This window comes from Erinaceus europaeus, chromosome X (assembly GCF_950295315.1).
Source record: "Erinaceus europaeus chromosome X, mEriEur2.1, whole genome shotgun sequence".
Taxonomy (NCBI): domain Eukaryota; kingdom Metazoa; phylum Chordata; class Mammalia; order Eulipotyphla; family Erinaceidae; genus Erinaceus; species Erinaceus europaeus.
Window position 1 is genome coordinate 35,945,335 of NC_080185.1, and position 23,556 is coordinate 35,968,890.

The 23,556-nt window shown below is 37.5% G+C and overlaps 1 protein-coding gene across 5 annotated transcripts in view; it reads left to right on the forward strand.

Annotated features, from left to right (window-relative positions):
• TENM1 (teneurin transmembrane protein 1) overlaps window positions 1-23,556 on the forward strand; it is a 1,227,224-nt gene that overhangs the window by 772,591 nt on the left and 431,077 nt on the right. For all 5 annotated transcript variants that reach the window (XM_060183574.1, XM_060183578.1, XM_007524285.2 and 2 more), the window contains one exon: window positions 22,487-22,639. In XM_060183574.1, coding sequence (XP_060039557.1) covers window positions 22,487-22,639 — 153 coding nt within the window. The remainder of the gene's footprint in view (window positions 1-22,486; window positions 22,640-23,556) is intronic.

A 23,556-nucleotide genomic window follows, 5' to 3' on the forward strand; every position in this document is an offset into this window, starting at 1 on the left:
GGTTTTGGGACTTTGTTAGGAATTGAACCGCCTGGATTGGAATTAGAGAATACTATGAAAGGAAAGGTCTCACCAGAGTAATGAGGCTGAAGGGTTGTCATTCCACACCTGAAGTCTCTGGACACAATCCGAAGTGAAGCATGCTGAAGTAGTACTCATTGCGTTGATTAGGTTGGGATCAGCGGATGCAATGTCATTTGGTATGAATTGAGAGAAGCATGCAGGAAAGGGTACCCTACCCTAAGGTTCCAGGACTGGGGGAAAATAGGCTCTATAGTGGAAATGTGAGGTTCCTGCTGTCTTAGGGTTCAAGAAGGAAATAGTTATTGTTAAAATCATATTATTTGGTAATTGGGTTAACTTTCAAAAATTGCTTTGTTAGGATTTGCTGTATAATACCCACATCACCATAATTTATGTCCGTTGACATTATTTGTATATAGCTGTGCCACTGATTGCTTCTGTTCTCCCTGGTTTTGACAGAGTGAACCTATCAAAGACTCAGCCTGTGTATTAAAAAGACTCAGTCTGTGCTTTAAAAAGTTTGAGACATACAATTTTCCCCTCTAATATTAATTAAATACTGATTTATATGACTACAAATTATTAGGAGTGTACATAATCACCATTACCACCACCAAAAGAGTGTCTCATCCTGCTCACCCACCCACATCCTGCCTCCTCAGGAAGCTGAATATCCACTCTCACCCTCACTCCAGGGTTTTTACTTTGGTGCCCTACTACAGATTTAGTCAAATCTTTCTTTTATAGTCCCTTTCTGTTCTTCTTTTTCAACTTCTGTTGATGAGTGGGATCATCCCATACTCATCTTTATCTTTCTGACTTAGCTCACTTAACATAATTCCTTCTAGCTCCATCCAAGATGGGAGAGAGAAGGTGGCTTCATTGTTCTTAGTTGCTGCATAGTATTCCATTGTGTATATATACCACAGCTTTCTCAGCCACTCATCTGTTGTTGGACACCTGGGTTGCTTCCTGATTTTAGCTATTACAAACTGTGCTGCTATGAACATAGGTGTACACATATCCTTTTGGTTGGGTGTTATGGAGTCCTTGGGGTATTATCCCCAGGAGAGGAATTACTGGGTCATATGGAATGTCCATGTCTAGGCTTGTGAGAGTTCTCAAGACTGCTGTCCACAGAGACTGGACCAAGTTACATTCCCACCAACAGTGCAGAAGGGTTCCTCTATCCCCACAGCCTCTCCAGCATTTGTTGCTGCTGTCCTTTTTGATGTATGCCATTCTCACAGGAGTGAGGTGGTATCTCAATGTGGTCTTTATTTGCATTTCTCTGACAATCAGTGACCTGGAACAACTTTTCATTTGTTTGATAGCCTTTTGGATCTCTTCTATAGTTAATCTTCTGTTCATATACTCTGCCCATTTTTGGATGGGGTTATTTGCTCTTTTGTTGCTATGTTTGCTGAGCTCTTTGTATATTATGCTGATTAGTCTCTTCTTTTATGCATGGCATGTGAAGATCTCCCATTCTGTGAGGGATGTCTTTGTTTGTGTGCAGAAGCTTTTCAATTTGATGTAGTCCCATTGGTTTGTTTCTGCTTTAGTCTTCCTTGCAACTGGGTTTGTTTCATCAAAGATGTCCTTGAGGTTTAGGTGGGAAAGTTTTTCCCCAATGTTTTCCTCTAAGTATTTGATAGTTTCCGGTCTGACATCCAGGTCTTTGATCCATTTGGAGTTGATTTTTTGTTTCTGGTGAGATAAGGTGGTTCAGTTTCATTCTTCTACATGTTTCAATCCAGTTTTCTCAGCACCATTTATTGAATAGAGCCTCCTTCTTCCATTTAATATTTTGGGCCCCCTTATCAAAGAGTAGATGTCCATAGGTGTGGGGGTTTAGTTCTGGGCTTTTAATTCTGTTCCACTGGTCTATGTGCCTATTTTTGTTCCAGCACCAGACTGTTTTGATGATGATGGCCTTATAATATAGTTTGAGATCTAGGAGTGTGATGCCTCCATTTCTGTTTCTTTTCCTCAAGATGGTTTTGTCAGTTTGGGGGGGTGTATTCTGGTTCCAGATAAATGATTGTAGTTTATGTTCTATTCTCTTAAAGAAGCTTCGTGGAACTTTGATGGGTATTGTGTTAAATTTGTATATGGCTCTGGGGAGAATAGTCATTTTGATGATATTTATTCTTCCAATCCATGAGCATGGGATGTCTTTCCATTTCTTGGTATCAGTTTCTATTTCCTTGAATAGTGACCCATAGTTATCAGTATACAAGTCTTTCACTGCTTTGATCAGCATTATTCCTAGATATTTTTTTGATTTTGTTGCAACAGTGAAGGGGAGTGATTTCTGGATATCTTCTTCTTCTTCTTTAGATTTTGTGTTTGCATAAAGAAATGCCACTGATATTTGTAGATTGATTTTGTAGCCTGACACCTTGATATAGTGCCTAATAACTTCCAGTAGTTTTCTGCTGGATTCTTTAGGTTTTTCTATGTATACTATCACATCATCTGCAAATAGTGAGAGCTTGACTTTTTCCCTTCCAATCTGTATTCCTTTGATTTCTTTCTCTTGCATGATTGCTATGGCAAGAACTTCTAATACTATTTTGAAGAGTAATGGTGATAATGGAAAGGCATGTCTAGACCCGATCTGAGGGGAATGCTTTCAACTTCTGTCCATTGAGTATGTTGTTGGCTATAGGTTTGCTATATATGGATTCCACTATCTTGAGGAATTTCTCATCTATTCCCATTTTTTGTAGTTTTTTTACCATGAATGGGTGTTGGATTTTGTCAAAGGCTTTCTCTGCATCTATTGAAATAATCATGTAGTTTTTGGTTTTGCTTTTATTGATGTGGTGAATGACACTGATTGACTTATGTATGTTGAATCAACCTTGCATTCCTGGGATAAATCCCACTTGATCCTGATGAACAATCTTTTTGATATACTGCTGTATCTGATTGGCCAGGATCTTGTTTAATATTTTGGCATCTATGTTCATCAGAGTTATTGGTCTGTAGTTTTCCTTTTTTGTTGTGTCCCTATCTGCTTTTGGCATCAGAGTGATGTTGGCTTAATAGAAGGTGGAAGAGAGTGTTCCTGTTTCTTTGATCTTGTGGAAGAGCATTAGAAGTATAGGTATTAACTGTTTCCTGAAAGTTTTGTAGAATTCGTCTCCCACTATTACTGTGTAACTATTGATGTATTTGGTCCCTTATTGGGTACATAGATGTTAATAATTGTTAAATATTCTTGGTTTACTGATCCTCTAATCATTATTTAATGGCCTTGCTTATGTTTTATTACTTTATTTAATTTAAAGTCTGTGGTGTCAGTGATGAGAGTGGCTGTTCCTACCTGTTTTGTGGTCCATTAGCCTGTATGATAGTTTTCCATCCTTTCACTTTAAGTCTGTGTTTGTCTTCTAGTGTCAGGTCAGATTCTTGCAAGCAGCATATGGTTGGGTTGTGTTTTCTGATCCATCCTCCCACCCTGTGCCTTTTAATGGGTGAATTTCATCCATCGACATTTATTGATATTATGGATTGAATGTATTGTAGTGCCATTATTCAACAATTCTTTATTTGCTCAGATATATGGCACATATTATAGTGATGTTCTTGTTTATAAAATGACTTTTAGGTCTTTTAGAACCTCTTTCAGGGCAGGTTTGGTGATGGTTGCCTCCTTTTACTGTTGTCTGTCTGAGAAGGTTTTGATCCCTCCATCTAGTTTGAATGAAAGTTTAGCAGGATATATTATTCTTGGTTGAAACTCTTTTTCATTCAGGGCACGATAGATATCTTGCCATTGTCTTCTAGCTTTTAGAGTTTGAGTGGAGAAGTCTGGTGATAGTCTTATGAGTTTTTCCCTGTATGTGAATTTTGTTTTTTTCTTGCAGCCTTTAGGATCCTTTCTTTATCCTTGCTTCTTTTCATTGTAATTATTATGTGTCTTGGTGTCTTCAGGTCTGTGTTAATTCTGTTTGGGACTCTGGGCCTCTTGAATCTTAATGTCCTTTCTGTTGTTTAGGTCTGGCAAATTTTCTTCCCTTGTTTCCTCTAGAATGTTTACTTCCCCTTCCTCTCTTTCTTCCACTGGTAGGCCACTGATATGAATGTTACTTCTTTTGAGATCATCCCATATGTCTCTGTTGTTGTTTTCATCAATCTCTTTTTGAGCTCTTTTACCTCTTTCTTAGTTTTCTTTAGCTCATCCTCTGTCTGGCTAATTCTGTTTTCCACTTCCATTAATCTGCTTTCCCTTACCTCAGCTTCTTTCTTCAGCTCAGTTATAGTATTAGCTTGTTCTGGTAATTGGCCTTTTACCTCAGCTATTTCAGCTTTCATTTCTCTAATTACCTTGAGGTAGCTTGTATTTTCTTTGAGGGTCTCATCTGTTGCCTCCCTAATTCTGATATCCCTTTCCTCCATTGTTGTCTTCATTTATGGGATTACTAGGTTTATTATTGCTTACATACTTTTCTTATCTATGGTTACTTCTGACTGATTTGGAGTTTCTTCTGGGCACCTGTCCTGATTCATTGTGGTAATAGTTTTATTTGCTCTTGATTTAATCATTTTTTTTATTGATGTGGTTTTTATTTTTCTGTTCTGTCGATCTTCAGTTGTGTTTTGAGTACAAGCCATGCTATAGTAAACATGTTTATGACAAGTGCAGTCACCAGCCTCAGAAATTACAACAATAGTAACTGAGGCAAGGATTGATGCAGTTCAACCAATACTATTTAACCAAAGAACACCTCCAGTCGAAGACAAAATCACAACCAAAGAAAAAGACAGGAAAAAAGGGAAAGCAAGAATAGAAAATTATGCAAATCTACTGTCCACTATAAATTTTAGGGATAGAAAGGGGTTAAAGGGAAGTAGAGAAGACACATCCATAGAGTCCATTCTGAGTCAGATTTCTTCCCCAAAATAATTCACAAGCGAGTATCAGTGAATTCAGAAAACAAAAGAAGGAGGGAGGAAGAAAAGAATAAAAAAGAAAAGAAAAGAAAAAAAAGAAAAGAAAAGAAAGGAAGGAAGGAAGAAGAAAAAGGGAAGAGCAGTGAAGGAAAGATTTTTTTTTAATTAGCTAGGAGGAGAGAAAAAGGAGAGTGGAGAGAAAATGTAGAAAGAAAAGAGTTCCTTTCACAATGGATAGGACACTAATAGTCACCTAACAACAATGGTTAATTTTAGTCAACCTGAAGAAGGTGGATGGAAAAGGGACACATGTATATAGCATAAGTAGCAATAAAATAAAATAAAATAAAATATAATAGAGTAGAAAACCCCTAACAGTCAGTCTGCAGCTTGGACCACTCAGTTGGCTGCAGGCAGCCAGAGAAAACACAGCCAATTGTAAGAAGTATCCAAAACAAAAACAAAAAAACAAAAACAAAAACAAAAACCTACAGGTAGCCTTTCCCAGGCAAGGATGAGGCTCTGATTAGTCAGCTATTTAGTCACTCAAATAGAGCTCCATCCACTTAAAAAAAGAGATAAGTTAAAGGAAGAGGCTTGTAATGACACTTCTGGTGAGCCAGGAATCTTGGTAAAGAAAATAGCTCAGTAAAGAACCTGCTAGGAGCTGCTGCGCTGCCCTTGGGGGCTGGTACTGGGCTGTGGGGGGTGAGCTCAGAAATAATCAAAGGATTTTCCTTTGTCCCCCTTACCTCCGTTTGTCAGCCCAAGAGAGAATTATGTTACTGTCACTCTGACCAGCCGTGTTCACCCTCCTACAGACAGCCCATTATCCTACCCTATCCAGCGGATCCCAGGTTGCAAGCTACTGCCTCTTGGAGCTCAAGGCAGCTGCATCTCCAAAGTCACGATCTTGGCTCCACCCACCCATTTATATTTTTAAATTTTTATTTATAAAAGGGAAACATTGACAAAAACCATGGGATAAGAGGGGTACAACTCTATACAATTCCTACCACCAGAACTTCCTATCCCACCCCCTCCCCTGATAGCCTTCCTATTCTTTATTTCTGGGAGTATGGACCCAGTGTTATTATGGGATGCAGAAGGTGGAAGGTCTGGCTTCCATAACTGCTTCCCTGCTGAACATGGGTGTTGGCAGGTCGATCCATACTCCCAGCTTGTCTCTCTCTTTTCCTAGTGGGACAGGGATCTGGTGAGGCAGAGCTCCAGGACATATTGGTGGGGTCTTCTGCCCAGAAGTTTCCAGATGGAATCATGGTAGCATCTGGAACCTGGTGGCTGAAAAAAAAAAAAAAGAGTTAACATATAAAGCCAAACAAATTGTTGACTAATCATGAAGCTAAGCTAATATTGCAGATGAAGATTTGGGTGTCTTATAAAGTGATGTGGACCTTGATACCAATAAGCATACAAACCAGGAAAGAGGACTATTCAGTAATTGAAAAGAATCCCATTGTCAGTAATGTGAAGTGATAGGTAATGATTTGGACCTGAGTGAAAAGGACAATTGGTTTAATAGAAAACAAAGTAAAATGGGAAAGAAAAAATAAATTTTTGAAGAAGACTCTAAAGTGTTAAGTCCTGGATAACCTGATGTTTTTCTTGCATTTTTGAGATGCATTTATTTAAAAGAATCCTATAATTATACTGCTTATTCCTCTTGACTCTACAAAGCAACTAGTATAAAAGTAAATAAGATTTGAGTTATGGAGAGCTCTTATTGGTGGTGTGACTTGAGATGGAAACACTAAATAATTGTGCCTGTCTGATAAGGAATACACAGATGGGCCCATTATGCAACTGCAAATGGAGATCATATATTAAAACTGTGATAAGGTACTCAAGTAGACATGTTATTTATAAGTATTGCTGCAGCTTTGGAATGGAAAATATAAAATTCATAGTAAATGAAAGTTTTAAGATAATATTATATAGAACTGGGGTATTAAAATGATTTACTACCTTGATAGAATCTTTTCTAGCCTCAATATTGGATAAAATCAGGATCATACTAAAACAAGAAAAAAAGTATGCAGCAATAGAGAATAATTCATTTCCTTTAGAAGAGGAAATGTAGGAATTCAAACTTGTGCAGTAACCAAAAGGTTGCATCTGTTAAGCTGTATCATTTGTTTAAATTTGCCATGGACAACTTGCAAAATGTGTTATGTAAAATTGTTCAAGTTAAAAAAGTGCCTATATTTTTAAAAATTAGTTGAAGTTCTTTCTTTCAAGGAAATTCTACCCATATCAGACACAACATATTTTTAGGCTTTCATAAATGTTTGAAAGGGATCTCAAAGCCATATTGACTTCATTCAGATGATTTTGAAAAGGACCATTTAAATGTATTTTATTTATTTTCATGATGTAGTGCAAGCACAGATAATATTTTTAGTGAAAAAATGTATATGTATAATCCTAGGAGAAGAAAAAATTGAATGAAATTGCTGAGGCAAAAGTAAGATACTATAAATAAATATGCACTACTTTATTTAGTTCTTGCAAAATGCTTCTCTGAAAACTAATACTTTTCAGTATTGTATGTAATCTGGTTATTACAAGGATAAAACCAGATCTGAAGGTAATTTATCAAAGGGCTATAGTTCACACATATACCAATTTGATGTTTAATGTAATGAAAATAGGATTTATTTTAAAATGGAAAGATAACCTGGTTTCTGTAATGTTAGCAACCTGTGCATTTAATTCAAGCAGGATTTATTTTTTCAGAGAGGCTTTATATTGTGGAAGCACCTGACTTTGCATGATATCTGCTGAAGTACTGGTCTAGTGAGATTGCTTCTCATTGGAGTTAACTTGAAAGCCAGAAGTCATCAGGGGTCACCATCTGGGTAATATACTTGGCATATTTTCAGAAAGGGAACTCTTATACATACAAGCATGGAGCAAAATGTGTAAGGAATTTACGGTGTGTGTGTGTATGATGGAGTGATTGTTGACAAAACAGATGAACAAATTATCGTATGCATGAAATAAAAACAATAAATCTATTCATTTATCTTTGTGAAAAGCTTGGAAAGCACCTATTATTTTATTATATAATAATAAATGAATGCCTAAAAGACTATAATAACATTATTAAACTATTGAGCTCCCAGCTCCTAGGCCTTCATATTAGTACTTAAATATTAATCCTTTTAATTTACTCTCTATAAATTGATTTTTCAGTCACTTAAATAAGTTCATTTCATATGTATTATTATGTAATGTTTTTCAGATAATACTACTATTCTTTCCATGGCAGTACACACATATGTACGTGTGTGTGTGTTTTCTAGTGATGTGCTAATCAATATTTAACAATCAGCTGTTTGGGTAAAATTGAAACTTTATTTGAAACATTTGATGATTTTCATGGGCGGGTGACTTCAACTACCAACATGAAGATGCTGAAGTTAGTATCAGGAAGAGATGTATACAATTAGATCTTGGAAACCATTCTAAGCTGGTGCTATCACACCACTGGATCAATCTTTTTATATTTTGACTTTTTATTTTTGAAATAAATATAGACAACAAAGTTGCAAATATAGCACAGAATTCTTGCAAACCCATCACTCACTTACCACCAATATTGCTATCTTACATAATCATAGCAGAATCCTTAGAAGTCTGAACTTGACATAGGTATATTGCTACTGACTTTCAATTGGATTTCTCTAGCTTTTTTGCTATTTTTTCTATTCCAAGAATACATCTTATGCCTCATATTACCTTTAGTTGTCATACCCCTACATTTACTCCACTCTGACAAGTTTCTTAGTGTTGGTCCTTCTAATTCCTACACTGAATTTCATAGTATAATCATACAACTCTGTAATACTTGAATAAATTAGGGGTTCTATATTTTCACAGTATTAACAAGGTCATTAGATTAACATTATTAAATTGGAATTTTTGTGTTTGTTCTCTTATGCACATATGTGATTATTTCTATAATATATGACCCTAGAGTTCTACTTCCTTGGTCAAGGAATTCCCATCTTAAATTTGAGTAGAAAATATAAAATTGCTTCACAATGTTGCTCTACTTCTTATAGTTTCAGCAACAGTGTGTTAGTAGTATATTTTCTAAATTCTTGGTGCTAATTTAGATACCAAGGGTTGAAGATGAGGAAGACACAGTCTCTGACATATGCTTAATAATGATGAAGAAGACATATAAGAATATGTTGTTAGTATAGCATGATAGGTTCTATGATATAATGCTAAAAGAGATCCACTATATCGCATTGTCATATGCTCTAGATAGTCAAGATCAGCACTGTTCAATATAAATGCAATAAAAATCACAAGTGAAATTTTTTAAATTACTTTTTTTATATTTATTTTCCCTTTTGTTGTCCTTGTTTTACTCTTGTAGTTATTGTTATTGATGCCATTGTTGCTGGGCAGGACAGAGAGAAGTGGAGAGAGGAGGGGAAGGCAGAGAGGGGGAGAGAAAGACAGGCACCTACAGACCTGCTTCACCACCTGTGAAGAGTCTCTTCTGCAGGTGGGGATCCGGGGCTCGAACCTGGATCCTCACACTGGTCCTTGTGCTTTGCGCCTCCTGCGCTTAACCTGCTGCACTACCTCCTGACTCCCCATATATGAAATTTAAGGTTTTATGGCAGCCACTTTGAAAAAGTAAATAGAAACAGGGAAGATTAATTTAAATGTTTATCCAAAATATTGTCATTTTGATATATAATGTATATACAAACTATTTATTACATATTGTAAATTATTTCATATTAAACCATGAACCCTGACAAGTCACATATCGATTGCTTGTTATAATCATGATAGGAAGCTACCCTGTATTAGACAGCACATACCTATGTCATCAGTTCATATTTCCTACATCACTTTCTGAAGCATTCCTATGGACTTGTAAGTGGGTTATCTAATGAGACTTGGTGGTTTTAGTATATAGAAATATAAAGGAAAAGCTTCTGGCTATGGGTCAACTAGACTTAAGGTCCAAAGTGCTTGATTGGGTTTGTAAACTGGGAAAAGGAAGATAACCCACTTGTTAACTTTGTAACAAACAAATTATCTTCATAGGGTGGTTCTTTATGATTTGATTAAATAAGAACTATAACAATAATTAATTTTACAGTAATTTTCAATAAGGAAAATCTGTTAGGAGAGAATTAGAGAATTCCATCATTTTTTAATATTTATTCACCTTTTGTTGCCCTTATTTTTTATGGCTATTGCAGTTATTCTTGTTGTTATTGATATCGTTGTTGTTGGATAGGACAGAGAGAAATAGAAAGAGGAGAGGAAGACAGAGAAGGGGAGGGAAAGATAGACACCTGCAGACCTGCTTCAGCGCTTGTGAAGTGACTCCCCTGCAGGTCCTTGCACTTTGCACCACATGCGCTTAACCCACTGTGCTACTACCCCCAACTCCCTGACTTCCTTTTTAAAAAAATTTTAAAAAGGAGACATTAACAAAACCGTAGGATAAGAGGGGTACAACCACACAATTCCCACTACCAGATCTCTATATCCTATCCCCTCCCCTGATAGCTTTCCTATTCTTTATCTCTCTGGGAGTATGGACCCAAAGTCATTGTAGGTTGCAGAAGGTGGAAGTTCTGGCTTCTGTAATTGCTTCCCCACTGAACATGGGCATTGGCTGGTTGATCCATACTCCCAGCTTGCCTCTCTCTTTCCCTAGTAGGGTGGGTACCTGGGGAAGCAGAGCTCCAGGACACACTGGTGGGGTCCTCTGTCCAGGGAAGTCTGGTCGGCAGTCTGCTTGCATCTGGAACCTGGTGGCTGAAAAGAGAGTTAACATACAAAGCCAAACAAATTGTTGAACAATTATGGACCTAAAGGCTGGAATAGTGCAGATGAAGTGTTGGGGGATACTCACTGCAGACTATTGTGTACGCTTTCAGTTATATATTTTGCCCTCGTGTATGGATACGTGGGAAAGTATGCTCTATCTCAGGGGACCTGGTCTAAATCTAGGTTTTGGGACTTTGTTAGGAAGTGAACCACCTGGAATGGAATTAGACAATACTATCAAAGGAAAGGTCTCACCTGAATAATAAAGCTGAAGGGTTGTAATTCCACACCTGAAGTCTCTGGATGCAGTCTGAAGTGAAGCATGCTAAGGTGGCACTTGTTGCGTTGATTAGGTTGTGATCGGCAGATGCAATATTATTTTATATGAATTGAGAGAAGCATGCAGAAAAGTGCGCCCCACCCTAAGGTTCCAGGACTGGGAGAAATATAGGCTCTATAGTAGAAATGTGAGGTTCCTGCTGTCTTAGGGTTCAAGAAGACAATGGATAGTTATTGTTATCATCACATTATTTGGTTATTGTGTTAACTTTGAAAAGTCCCTTTGTTAGGATTTTCTGTACAATACCCAACATCTTGTATATAGCTGTGCCACCAGTTGCTTCTGTTCTCCCTGGTCTAGGCTTTTGAGAGAGTCAATATATCAAAGACTCAGTGTATGTATTAAAAAGACTCAGTAAGTTTTTTAAAAAGTTCAAGACATACAATCAATTTTCCCCTCTCATATTAATTAAATAGTGGTTTTTATGACTACAATTTAATAGGAGTGTACATAGACACCGTGCCACCAACAAAAGACTGTGTCCCCACCCACCCCCACAACTCTTGTTACCCCAGGAAGCCGAATGTTCACCCTCCCACTCACCACAGGGTTTTTACTTTGATTTTGCCAGATCCTGCTTTTAGTTTCCCTTTCTGTTCTTCTTTCTCAACTTCTGTTGATGAGTGGGATCATGCCATACTCATCTTTATCAAACTTAGTTAACCATGAGTCCCTGGTCGTCTGTTACCCGCCCGTGAAGCCAGCACGGCGAAAACAACATAGCCCACGAAAACAACATTCTAGCTCCATCCAACATGGGTCAGAGATGGTGGGTGGGTTCATTGTTCTTAATAGCTGCATAGTATTCCATTGTGTATATATACCACAGCTTTCTCAGCCACTCATCTGTTGTTGGGCACAAAGGTTGCTTCTAGGTTTTAGCTATTATGAATTGTGCTGCTATGAACATAGGTGTACACATATCTTTTTGGTTGGGTGTTATGGATTCCTTGGGGTGTATCCCCAGGAGTGGAATTACTGGGTCATATGGAAGGTCCATGTATAGCTTTGTGAGAGTTCTCCAGACTGCTGTCCACAGAGATTGGACCAATTTACATTCCCACAAGCAGTGAAGAAGGGTTCCTCTGTCCCCATAGCCTCTCCAGTAATTGTTGCTGCTGTCGTTTTTTTATTATTTATTTTTTATTTAAGAAAGGATAAATTAACAAAACCATAGGGTAGGAGGGGTACAACTCCACACAATTCCCGCCACCCAATCTCCATATCCCCTCCCCTCCCCTGATAGCTTTCCCATTCTCTATCCCTCCGGGAGCATGGACCCAAGGTCGCTGTGGGTTGCAGAAGGTGGAAGATCTGGCTTCTGTAATTGCTTCCCCGCTGAACATGGATGTTGACTGGTCAGTCCATACTCCCAGCCTGTTTCTCTCTTTCCCTAGTAGGGTGGGTCTCTGTGGAAGCGGAGCTCCAGGACACATTGGTGGGGTCTTCAGTCCAGGAAAGCCTGGCCTGCATCCTGATGGCATCTGGAACCTGGTGGCTGAAAGAGAGTTAACATACAAAGCCAAACAAATTGTTGAGCAATCATGGACCAAAGGTTGGAATCGTGGAGATGAAGTGTTGGGGGGTACTCATTGCAAATTCTAGTGTACTTCTGCTTTCAGGTATATATTTTGCACTAGTTTATGGATACGTGTGAACATAAGCTCTCTCTCACAGAAACTGGTGTATATCTAGGTTATGGGACTTTGTTAGAAAGTGAACCACCTGAGATGAAATTAGTGTGTACTATAAAAGGAAAGGTCTCACCCAAGTAATGAAGCTGAAGGGTTGTCATTCCACACGTGAAGTCTCTGGACACAGTCTGAGCTGAAGCATGTTGAGGTGGAAATCGTTGAGTTGATTAGGTTGTGATTGGCAGATGCAATATTATTTGATATGGATTGGGAGAGGGATGCGGGAAAGTGGGCCCTATCCTAAGGTTCCAGGACTAGGGGAAATATAGGCTCTATAGTGGAGATGTGAGGTTCCTGCTGTCTTAGGGTTCAAAAAGACAATCATAGTTAATGTTATCATCACATTATTTGATAATTGGGTTAACTTTGAAAAGTCCTTTTGTTAGGGTTTGCTGTATAGTACCCAGTATCTTGTATATAGCTGTGCCGTTGATAGCTTCTGATCTACTTGGTCTAGGCTTTTGAGAGAGTCTGCATATCAAATACACAGCCTATATATTAGAAAGACTCAGTCTGTGTTTTAAAAACTTCAAGACATACAATTAATTTTCCCCCTCTCATATTAATTAACTAGTGATTTATATGACTACACTTTACTAGGAGTGTACATAAACACTATTCCCACCACCAAAAGACTGTGTCCCATCCCACCCACCCACTCCCACCCCCACAGGCCCAGGAAGCTGCATGTCTACCCCTCACCACAGGGTTTTACTTTGGTGCCCTACTTTCAATTTAGTCAGATCCTGTTTTGAGTTTCCCTTTCATATCTTCTTTCTCAAATTCTATTGATGAGTGGGATCAACCCATAATCATCTTTATCTTTCTGACTAAGCTCACTTAACGTAATTCTGTTGTTGGGCACAAGGGTTGCTTCTAGGTTTTAGCTATTATGAATTGTGCTGCTATGAACATAGGTGTACACATATCTTTTTAGTTGGGTGTTATGGAGTCCTTGGGGTGTATCCCCAGGAGAGGAATTACTGGGTCATATTGAAGGTCCCGGTCTAGTTTTGTGACAGTTCTCCAGACTACTATCCACAGAGATTGGACCAATTTTCATTCCCACCAGCAGTGAAGAAAGGTTCCTCTATCCCCACAGCCTCTCCAGTATTTTTGCTGCTGTCATTTTTGATGTATGCCATTCTCACAGGAGTGAGGTGCTATTTCAGTGTTGTCTTTATTTGCATTTCTCTGGCAGTCAGTGACCTGGAGCAGTTTTTCATATGTTTGCGAGCCTTTAGGATCTCCACTGAAGTGAATGTTTTGTTCATATCCTCTGCCCATTTTTGGATGGGGTCATTTGCTTTTTTGTTGCTAAGTTTGCTGAGCTCTTTGTATATTTTGGTGATTAGTCTTTTTTCTGATGTATGGCATGTGAAGATCTTCTCCCATTCTGTGAGGGGTCTCCTTATTTGCATGATAGTTTCTTTGGCTGTGCAGAAGCTTTTAAATTTGATATACTCCCATTGGCTTGTTTCTGCTTTAATCTTCCTTGCAATTGGGTTTGTTTCATCAAAGATGCCCTTGAGGTTTAGGTGGGAAAGTGTTCCACAAATATTTTCCTCTAAGTATTTGATAGGTTTTCATCTTATATCCAGGTACTTGATCCATTTGGAGTTGATTTTTGTTTCTTGTGAGATAAGGTGGTTCAGTTTCATTATTCTTCATGTATTGACCCAGTTTTCCCAGCAGCATTTATTGAAGAGAGCTTCCTTCTTCCATTTAATACTTTGGGCCCCCTTATCAAAGATTAGATGTCCATATGTTTGGGGGTTTAGTCCTGGACTTTCAATTCTGTTCCACTCGTCTGTGTGCATATTTTTGTTCCAATACCAGGTGTTTTGATGATGTTGGCCTTATAATATAGTTTGAGATCTGGGAGTGTGATGCCTCCATTTCTGTTTCTTTTCCTCAAGATGTTTTTGGCAATTCTAGGTTTTTTCTGGTTCCAGATAAATTATTGTAGTTTTTTTTAATTTTTTAATTTATTTATTCATGAGAGAGATAGGAGGAGAGAAAGAACCAGACATCACTCTAGTACATGTGCTGCCGGGGATCGAACTCAGGACCTCATACTTGAGAATCCAGTGCTTTATCCACTGCGCCATGTCCCAGACCACCATGATTGTAATTTTTGTTCTATTCTCTTAAAGAAGCTTGGTGGAACTTTGATGGGTATTGCATTAAATTTGTATATGGCTCTTGGGAGAATATTCATTTTTATGATATTTAGTCTTTCAATCCATGAGCATGGGATGTCTTTCCATTTCTTGGTATCAGTTTCTATTTCCTTGAATAGTGACTCATCATTTTCTGTATACAATTCTTTTACTTCTTTGGTAAGCTTTATTCCTAGGTATTTTATTGATTTTGCTGCAACAGTGAATGGGAGTATTTTCTGGATGTCTTCTTCTTCCGATTTCATGTTTGCATAAAGAAATGCCACTGGTATTTGTAGATTTATTTTGTAGCCTGACAACTTGCTATATTGCCTAATAACTTCCAGTAGTTTTCTGCTGGATTCTTTAGGTTTTTCTATGTATACTATCATATCATCTGTAAATAGTGAGAGCTTGACTTTTCCCCTTCAAATCTGTTTTACTTTCATTTCTTTCTCTTGCATGATTGCTATGGCAAGAATGTCCAATACTATGTTGAAGAGTAATGGTGATAATTCATAGGCCTGTCTAGTCCCTGATCTGAGGGGAATGATTTCAGCTTTTCTCCATTGAGTATGATGTTGTATGTAGGTTTGCTATATATGGATTCCACTATCTTGAGGATTTTCCTGACTATTCCCATTTTTTGTAGAGTGTTGAGCATGAATGGGTGTTAGATTTTGTCAAAGGCTTTCTTTCCATCTATTGAGATAATCATGTGGTTTTTGGCTTTGCTTTTATTGATATGGTGAATGACATTGATTGACTTATGTATGTTGAACCTGCTATGCATTCCTGGGATAAATCCCACTTGTTCCTGATGAACAATCTTTTTAATATACTGCTGTATCTGGTTTTCCAGGATCTTGTTTAATATTTTAGCATCTATGTTCATCAGAGATATTGGTCTGTAGTTTTCCTTTTTTGCTCTGTCCCTGTCTGCTTTTGGTATCAGGGTTATGTTGGCTTCATAGAAGGTGGAGGAAAGTGTTCCTGTTTCTTTGATCTTATGGAAAAGCATTAGATGTATGGGTACTAACTGTTTCCTGAATGTTTTATAGAATTCGTTTGTGAAGCCATCTGGTTCAGAACTTTTGTTGTTGGGGAGATTTTTAATAACTGTTCCACTTTCTTTGTCTGTGATTGGTGTATTTAGGTTTTGTAGTTCTTGGTTCAGTTTTGGAAGGGCATGTTTCTAGGAATTGTTCCATTTCTTCCAGATTTTCTAGCTTGGTGGCGTATAGTTCTTCATAGATGTTTCGCAAGATTTTCTGAATTTCTGTGGTGTCAGTTGTGATATCTCCTCTATCGTTTATAAGTCTATTAATTTGTGTCTTCCTTTTTTGTTTAGTGAGTGTGGCTAGGTGTTTTTCAGTCTTGTTTAATTTTTCAAAGAACCAACATTTGGCTTCATTGATCTTTTGTATGTTTCTCTTATTTTTGATGTTGTTTATTTCTGCTCTAATTATAGTGATTTCTGTCCTTCTGGATGCTTTAGGGTTCCTTTGTTCCTCTTCCTCTAAGTCTTAAGGTGTGCAGTATGGTCGTTTATTTGAGCTTTTCTTGTTGTTTAATATGTGATTGTATGGCTATGAGTTTCCCTCTCAATATTGCTTTAGCTTTGTCCCAAATATTTTGATAGCTTATGTCTTCATTTTCATTTTTTTCCAGGAACATTTGAATTTCTTGCTTGAGTGTCTCTCTGACCCAGTGGTTCTTAAGCAGATGTTGTTGAGTTTCCAAATTCTGTGTCTTTTAGTAATTTTCTGTTTGTTGTTAAATGTTAGCTTTATTCCACTGTGGTCTGAGAAGATACTTGGAATGATTTCAGTGCTCTTGAATTTGTCAGTGCTGTCTTTGTGGCCTAACATGTGGTCTATCCTTGAGGATGTGTTGTGTGGATTAGAAAAGAATGAATTTGCTCTTGGTTTAACCATTTATTTTATTGATGTGTTTTTTTATTTTTATGTTCTGTTGCTCTTTAGTTGTTGTGTTTTGAGTACAAGCCACACTATACTAAATACCTTTATAACAAATGCAATCACCAACCTCAGAAATTACAATAGTAACCGAAGTAAGGATTGAAGCAGTTTAACCAATACCAGTTAGCCAAACAATGCCTCCAGTCCAAGAAAAAATAGCAACCAAATCCAAATAAAAAAGAAAGAGTAAAGAAAAAAGGGATAGCAAGAATAGACAGTTATGCAAATCTACTATCTACTGTAAATTCTAGGGGTAGCAAGAGGAGAAAGGGAAGTAGAGAAGAGACACACACAAAGAGAGTCCACTCTGAGTCAGAATTCTTCCCCAAAATAATTCACAAGCAAGTATCAGTGAATTCAGAAAGCCAAAGAAGGATGAAGGAATAAAGGAAGATAAGAATGAGAAAAAAAAATAAAAGGAAAGAAAAAAAAGATCAGTGAAAGGAAAGAGTTTTTTTTTTCTTTTTAATTAACTAGGAGGAGGGAGAAGGGGGAGAGTGGATAGAGGAGGTAGGTAGAGTGAAACAAGTTCCCCTCCCAATGGATAGGACAACTAGTCATCTAGCAATGGAAAACACACTAAGACTTAATTTTGGTCAACCTGAAGGAGAGGGGAAAGGGACACACATGTATATATAATAGTAATAATAAAATAGAATAGAGTAAAAAAAAAAACCTGACAGTCTGCAGCTTGGAAGGCTCCAGATTGGCTCTCAGAAAGGAAAAGGGTTGGAATGACACCCCTGGTGTGCCAGGAATCTTGGTAATGAAAAAAGCTCAGCCTGCTATTAACAGCTCTCCAGGCCCTGTGGTCTGGTTATAGGGGAAGGGGAGAGGGGTTTGCTTTGGAAATAATAAAAAAATTTCCTTTATTTTTTCTCTGTTTTCTAACCCAAATTGTGCTATAGTCACCTCCTTGGTGTCACCCTTAGGACCCCTTATTCACCGTCCTGCTGAAGGCCACATATCCCTACCCTTTCCAGCTGTTGTTGTAGGAGCTCACTCCAGCAGCTACTTCCAAGTCATCATCTTGGCTCTGACTCGCTGACTTCCATTTTTAATCAGTTGAAAACCTATCAATCCTGGATAATCTGAATAGATATGAATATTCTGTCTTTCATTAGATTTCAGTGAAATGGTATGATGGAATTGGTATTCCCTGAGAAGTGACCATCTCTGCTCATTGAAAAAATATATGTATATATTCTTTTAAATTTGACTTGGTGGGGGTATATGGTGGCACACATGGTTGAGCACACATGTTATAATGCTCAAGGACCTGGGTTGGAGCCCCATTACCCACCTGCATGGGGAAAGCTTTTCAAGTGGTGAAGCAGTATTTCAGGTGTTTCTCTGTATCTCTCCCTTTCTATTAACCTCTTTGCTCTTGATTTCTAGCTGTCTCTATCCAATAAATAAAGATAATAAAAAATTTTAAAATAAGTAAATAATAAAGTTGGCTTTGAGGTTAGGGATAATTATACTAGATCTACTCTAAGCAAGAATAGTCATTTGGAAGTATATACTACAATGTACAAATCTGGTTTGTTGCTTCTATTTGATTATGGTTTAATGGTAACTTGTTGGTGAACCTGGTTACAGCAGTGGTAACAACTATAAACTGTAGTGTGAATTTGGATGGGGAGACAATAGAAACTAAAGATTGTATCATTTCCATCATGTACCCAAGTCTTTAGGCCCTGTCCACATTCAAGTATACCCTAGTTAGGCTATATTGATTGTTTAATATCCATATTAGCCAGCCACTGTCTCTGATGTCCAGACTGTTTAATATTTTATATTACCTTTAGTAATATTCCAAACATTTATGTATCTAGCATCTGATTTGAAAATATGTATTGTAGAATGGTGAAATAGCTCAGTTGTCACAGGTTTGAACCCAGCCCCCAATGAACTGAAGAAAACTTTAGTGCTGTGGTCTCTCTCCTATTAAAAAAAAAAGTATGCGAAGAGAATTGGGATCCTGCAGGCATAAAGCCCTAGAAAAAAACATGATGGCAGGAGGGAATAGTTCCTTTTGTTTGATTGTCTTTATTGTTGTCAAGACTTTACCACTTCAGGTCAACATTTTCAAATAGAAAGGAAAATATGTAGTGGAGGCCAGGCTGGAACCTGGGTTGCATGCTTAGTAAAGTTGGCAACCTCTTAAGTGAGCTGTCTTGCCAGCGCACAAAAGTTTCTTTTTCCCCAAGTGACAAACATTATACTTGTTAATTATAAAAATATAGAAATTATAAAGAAAATTCAAATCCCTACCCCTGATATCTCTCCTTCTTACTATTTATTTATTTATTTATTTATTTTTGGTATCACTTGACTAGGAAGTAAATTAGGGAGTATGTTGTTAACACATGAGTACAATTTCTCACCTCCCTATGATAGGTGTCTGCAGACACTCTGACCTCTAATCTAGGTCCATGTCCCCTTTCATGCACCAGGACCCCAAATTCCTCTCTCCCTCCTTCCTCTCCCTCCTTCCCCAGAGTCCTTTGTTTTGTTGTTATCAATACATCACACCCCATCCAGGTTTCATTTTGTGTTTTCCCTTTCTATACTTATTTCATAAATTCTACCTATGAGTGAAATCATCCAGAATTCATCCTATCTTTAGTCTTATCTCACTTAACATGATTTCTTCAAGTTATATCCAAATTGAGGCAAAGAAGATTACTTTAGCATTCCCTATTGTTGCATGTACCAACACATTCTTTGCCACTCATCTGTCCTTGGGCTTCGGGTTGATTCCATATTTGGACTATTACAAATTGTGCTGCTATGAACATATATGTACATAGATATCTTTGGATAGGTGTTTTTATTTCCTTTGGCTAGATCCCCAGGAGAAAATAATGCTGGGTCATAGGTTAGGTCCATCCCTTGTGCTCATTTCTAGTGTTCTTAGGTAACTCCAGACTGTTTTCCATAGGGCATGTACCGATCTACATTCTCACCAGCAATGTAGGAGAGTTTCTTTTCCCTCACATGCTCATTAGTATTTAGTATTTCTGTCCTTTCTAATGCAGAGTACTCTCACAGGCTTAAAATGGTATCTCATTTGCATTTTCCTTTTAATCAGAGTTTGAGCTCTTTTTCATATGTCTCTTGACCCTCTGTATCTCTTTGGTGGAGATTCTGTCCATGTCCTCATCCTATTTTTTAATGTTTTGTTGTTGTTTGGTTTTGTTTATGTGTATGTTTTTGTTGTTGTTCTTGTTGCTGCTGCTGCTACTGAATTTAGTGAGTTCTTTATGTATTTTGGTTATTAGTCCTTTATCTGATGTATATCGTATAAAGATCTTCTCTCATTCTGTAGGGTGTCATTCTATTTTGGTGGTGATTGTCTTTGTTCTGCAGAAGCTTTTCAGTTTGATGTAGTCCCATTGTTGTTGTTGTTATTGTTGTTTTTGTTTTTTGATTTTTTTTCCTTGTTGTTGGACTTGAGTCATTGAAGATATTTCTAAAGTATAGATCATGTACTTGGGGACCCTTTTCCATCCTGTCAAAGCTGGCCATTCTCTCCCAGGTCTGGCACCTATCTGTGTGTCCTGCCCAAGTTATTCATGGCCAGACACTCATCACTGACACTTTAGTAGATTCAAAATGTTACAGTGGATAGTGCTGTATTTTGTTACACATTGTTAATCCATAGAAAGTGAGTTGTTGAAAAGGAGTACCAGTTTATTATTATTATTTTTATTTTCATTTTTTTTAACAAACATTACCATACTGCCTTACTAAAAAGGTGTTTCTATTTTGTAAAATATCCTTGGAACAGATGGTGGAGAACCCAGTAGAGTGCACACTTTACCATGCACAAGAATAAAGGCTAAAACACCCACTCCCTACCTCTGGATGGGAAGCTTCACAATGAAGTAGTGCTTCAGGTGTCTTTCTCTTCCTCTCTGTTCTCCCTCTATATCAATCTATATCTATCTATCTACTATCTATCTATCTATCTATCTATCTATCTATCTATCTATCTATCTATGTCTACCTATCTATCTACATGGATGCCCATAACAGTGGATTGTTGTATAGACACCAAACCCCAGTACTAACAGTAATGTTAAAAATATAATAAATAGGGGTTGGGTGGTGGTGAACCTGGTTGAGGGCACATGTTACAATGCTCAAGGACCCAGGTTCGAGCCTCTAGTCCCCGCCTGCAGGGGGGAAGCTTTGCAAGTGGTGAAGCAAGGCTGCAGGTGTCTCTCTGCCTCTTTCCCTCAATGTCTCCTCCTTCCTCTTGACTTCTAGTTGTCTCTGTCCAATAAATAAATAAAGATAATAAAAATTAAAAATATAATAAATAAATAAAACAAAAGTAATTTTAAAATGTCCTCATCAAGGGTGTGTAAGAGTGTCTATTTTCCTGCTCATTAATCAATACTGGGTATTTTAAAATCTTTTGATGGCAATCAAAACCTATATCTAGAGTCACCAAAGCCACTGGTGAGTCTGGGGGGGAGCCTAACTGGGTTGGTTTTGAGGTTATCTAGACAAAACCTGTATCATGCCAACCTGACTTCCATGGACAGACAATCCCACCACTGTGTCCTGGAGCCCAGCCTCCCAAGATCCCTGCCCCACTAGGGAAAGAGAGTGACAGACTGGGAGTTTGGATCTACCTATCAATGTCCATGTTCAGTGGGGAAGCAATTACAGAAGCCAGACCTTCCACCTTCTTTGCCCCATAATGACCCATACTCCCAGAGGGTAAAAAATAGGACAGATTTCAAGGGAGGAGATTGGATATGGAGTTTTGGTGGTGGGAATTGTGTGGAATTGTAACCCTATCATCCTATGGTCTTGTCAATATTTCCATTTTATAAAAAAAATATAAAAAAATATATCATGCCAGTTACTCTGAATAATATAATTATTTTATGTTTGTACTTCTTTCAAATCCTATCTTATTTGGCATCTAGATTTTAATTCTGCATCAACCATAGGTTGTTTCACACACTAGACACTCAGGAAATATTCACTGAATTGTATTGATTCAGATCAATAGGAAAGGTCTCCCATGTTCTCTTGATACTTGTCTACCATTACTCTTCAGTTTTCAGGTACAAATTATAGTTACAGGACTAAAGAAAAAGGTAAAAGGGACAAAAGAAAGAATGGAGGTATAAGAGGAAAGAATGGAAGTATAAAAGGAAAGAATGGACAGTTTAAGAGGAGTCACAGTACTAGGCAGCAGAGTCTAATCCTAGTACTTCACCTTCCAATAGTAATCACAGGGATAGCTTCAGCATGAAAATTTTCACAACTTCTTAGAAAAGAAGATACATGGAGTTGGAAAAACGACTCAGTTGGATAGTGTACCTGCTTTGCCATACACATGACCCAGGTTTGAGTACAGGCCCCACCACAAGAGAAAAAAAAAAGGGCAGAGATAGACACTAAAAACTCCTGACTTCTTAGTTTTATTAAAACTAAGGTGCAAAGGGACAGCTTTAGTTTAGAGATCCTCTCAGCAAGTCTGGTCTGGCATAAGTTCACGTATGGCTTGTTTTCTTGCAGCAGTGCATTTGTTCGGCCTGACTTGGCAGTTGCAACCAGTTGAAGGACAACTCTATGAAAATGGAGTTAGCAAGGGCAACAGAGGGACCGAATCCATGGATACTACTTACTCTCCAATTGGAGGAAAAGTTTCCGATAAATCTGAGAAAAAAGGTACAGTGATCAAAATGATTGGTTGATTATCGATTACTTTTCTTCTCATTTGATCATTAAAACCAAATCTGGGATGGTTTAACTTCACATTAAATTTTATGATCATTCCAAAGAAGTATTCTACATGGACAGAATAAATATATGAAAATACCCTGTGATAACACATTTCCCTTCCTCTGATTTCCTGGAATATAAACCAATTAGACTTTTCAAATATGTTGGCAATTTTTGAAAATAGATAAATATTTACAGTATGAAGGTTTCAATACAATGAAAATTGCATTTCACATATAACTACCCTGAAGCAACATGGTATTTTGATTAAGTTCTCTGTGTCCAAGCCCAGAATTTATATATAACATTTCACAAAGGGTAAATGGAAATTTCTTTTGTTTATAATAAGAAAAAGCCTTCATGCTTAATACAAGGGTGAATATTTATGTCAAAGTAGGGGAACATGAATTCTTCACAGTTGAAGAAAAGAAAAAAATGGCACTTTGAGTACTGAGTTGGTTAATTTTTACTAGCAAAAGCTTGAACTCCCTGACTTATTTACAATGAACCTCAGTACCAGCACTCTGAACAACCTATTCACATTGGATGACTTAGTATTAATATACATGCACTGGAAATTTTGTATTAAGAGGACTTTTCGAAACGTATCAACACAGAGTTAGTCAAAGCATGTGAAATTTCAGAATATCAGCTCAAAAAAAGAAATTAAAATGCACAGCTAGTATAATCTTAAATATTTTAGGAAATTAAATATAGACAGATAAATAAACCACCCAAACCTTATCCTCAAAAAAGCTGACAGTGTTTTAAGTGTGGTAACACAGTTGAATTTTGGTTCATTTATTGCAAATATGATTTTTTAAATATCTATTTGGATTGGGCTACTACACTTGTTACACCCC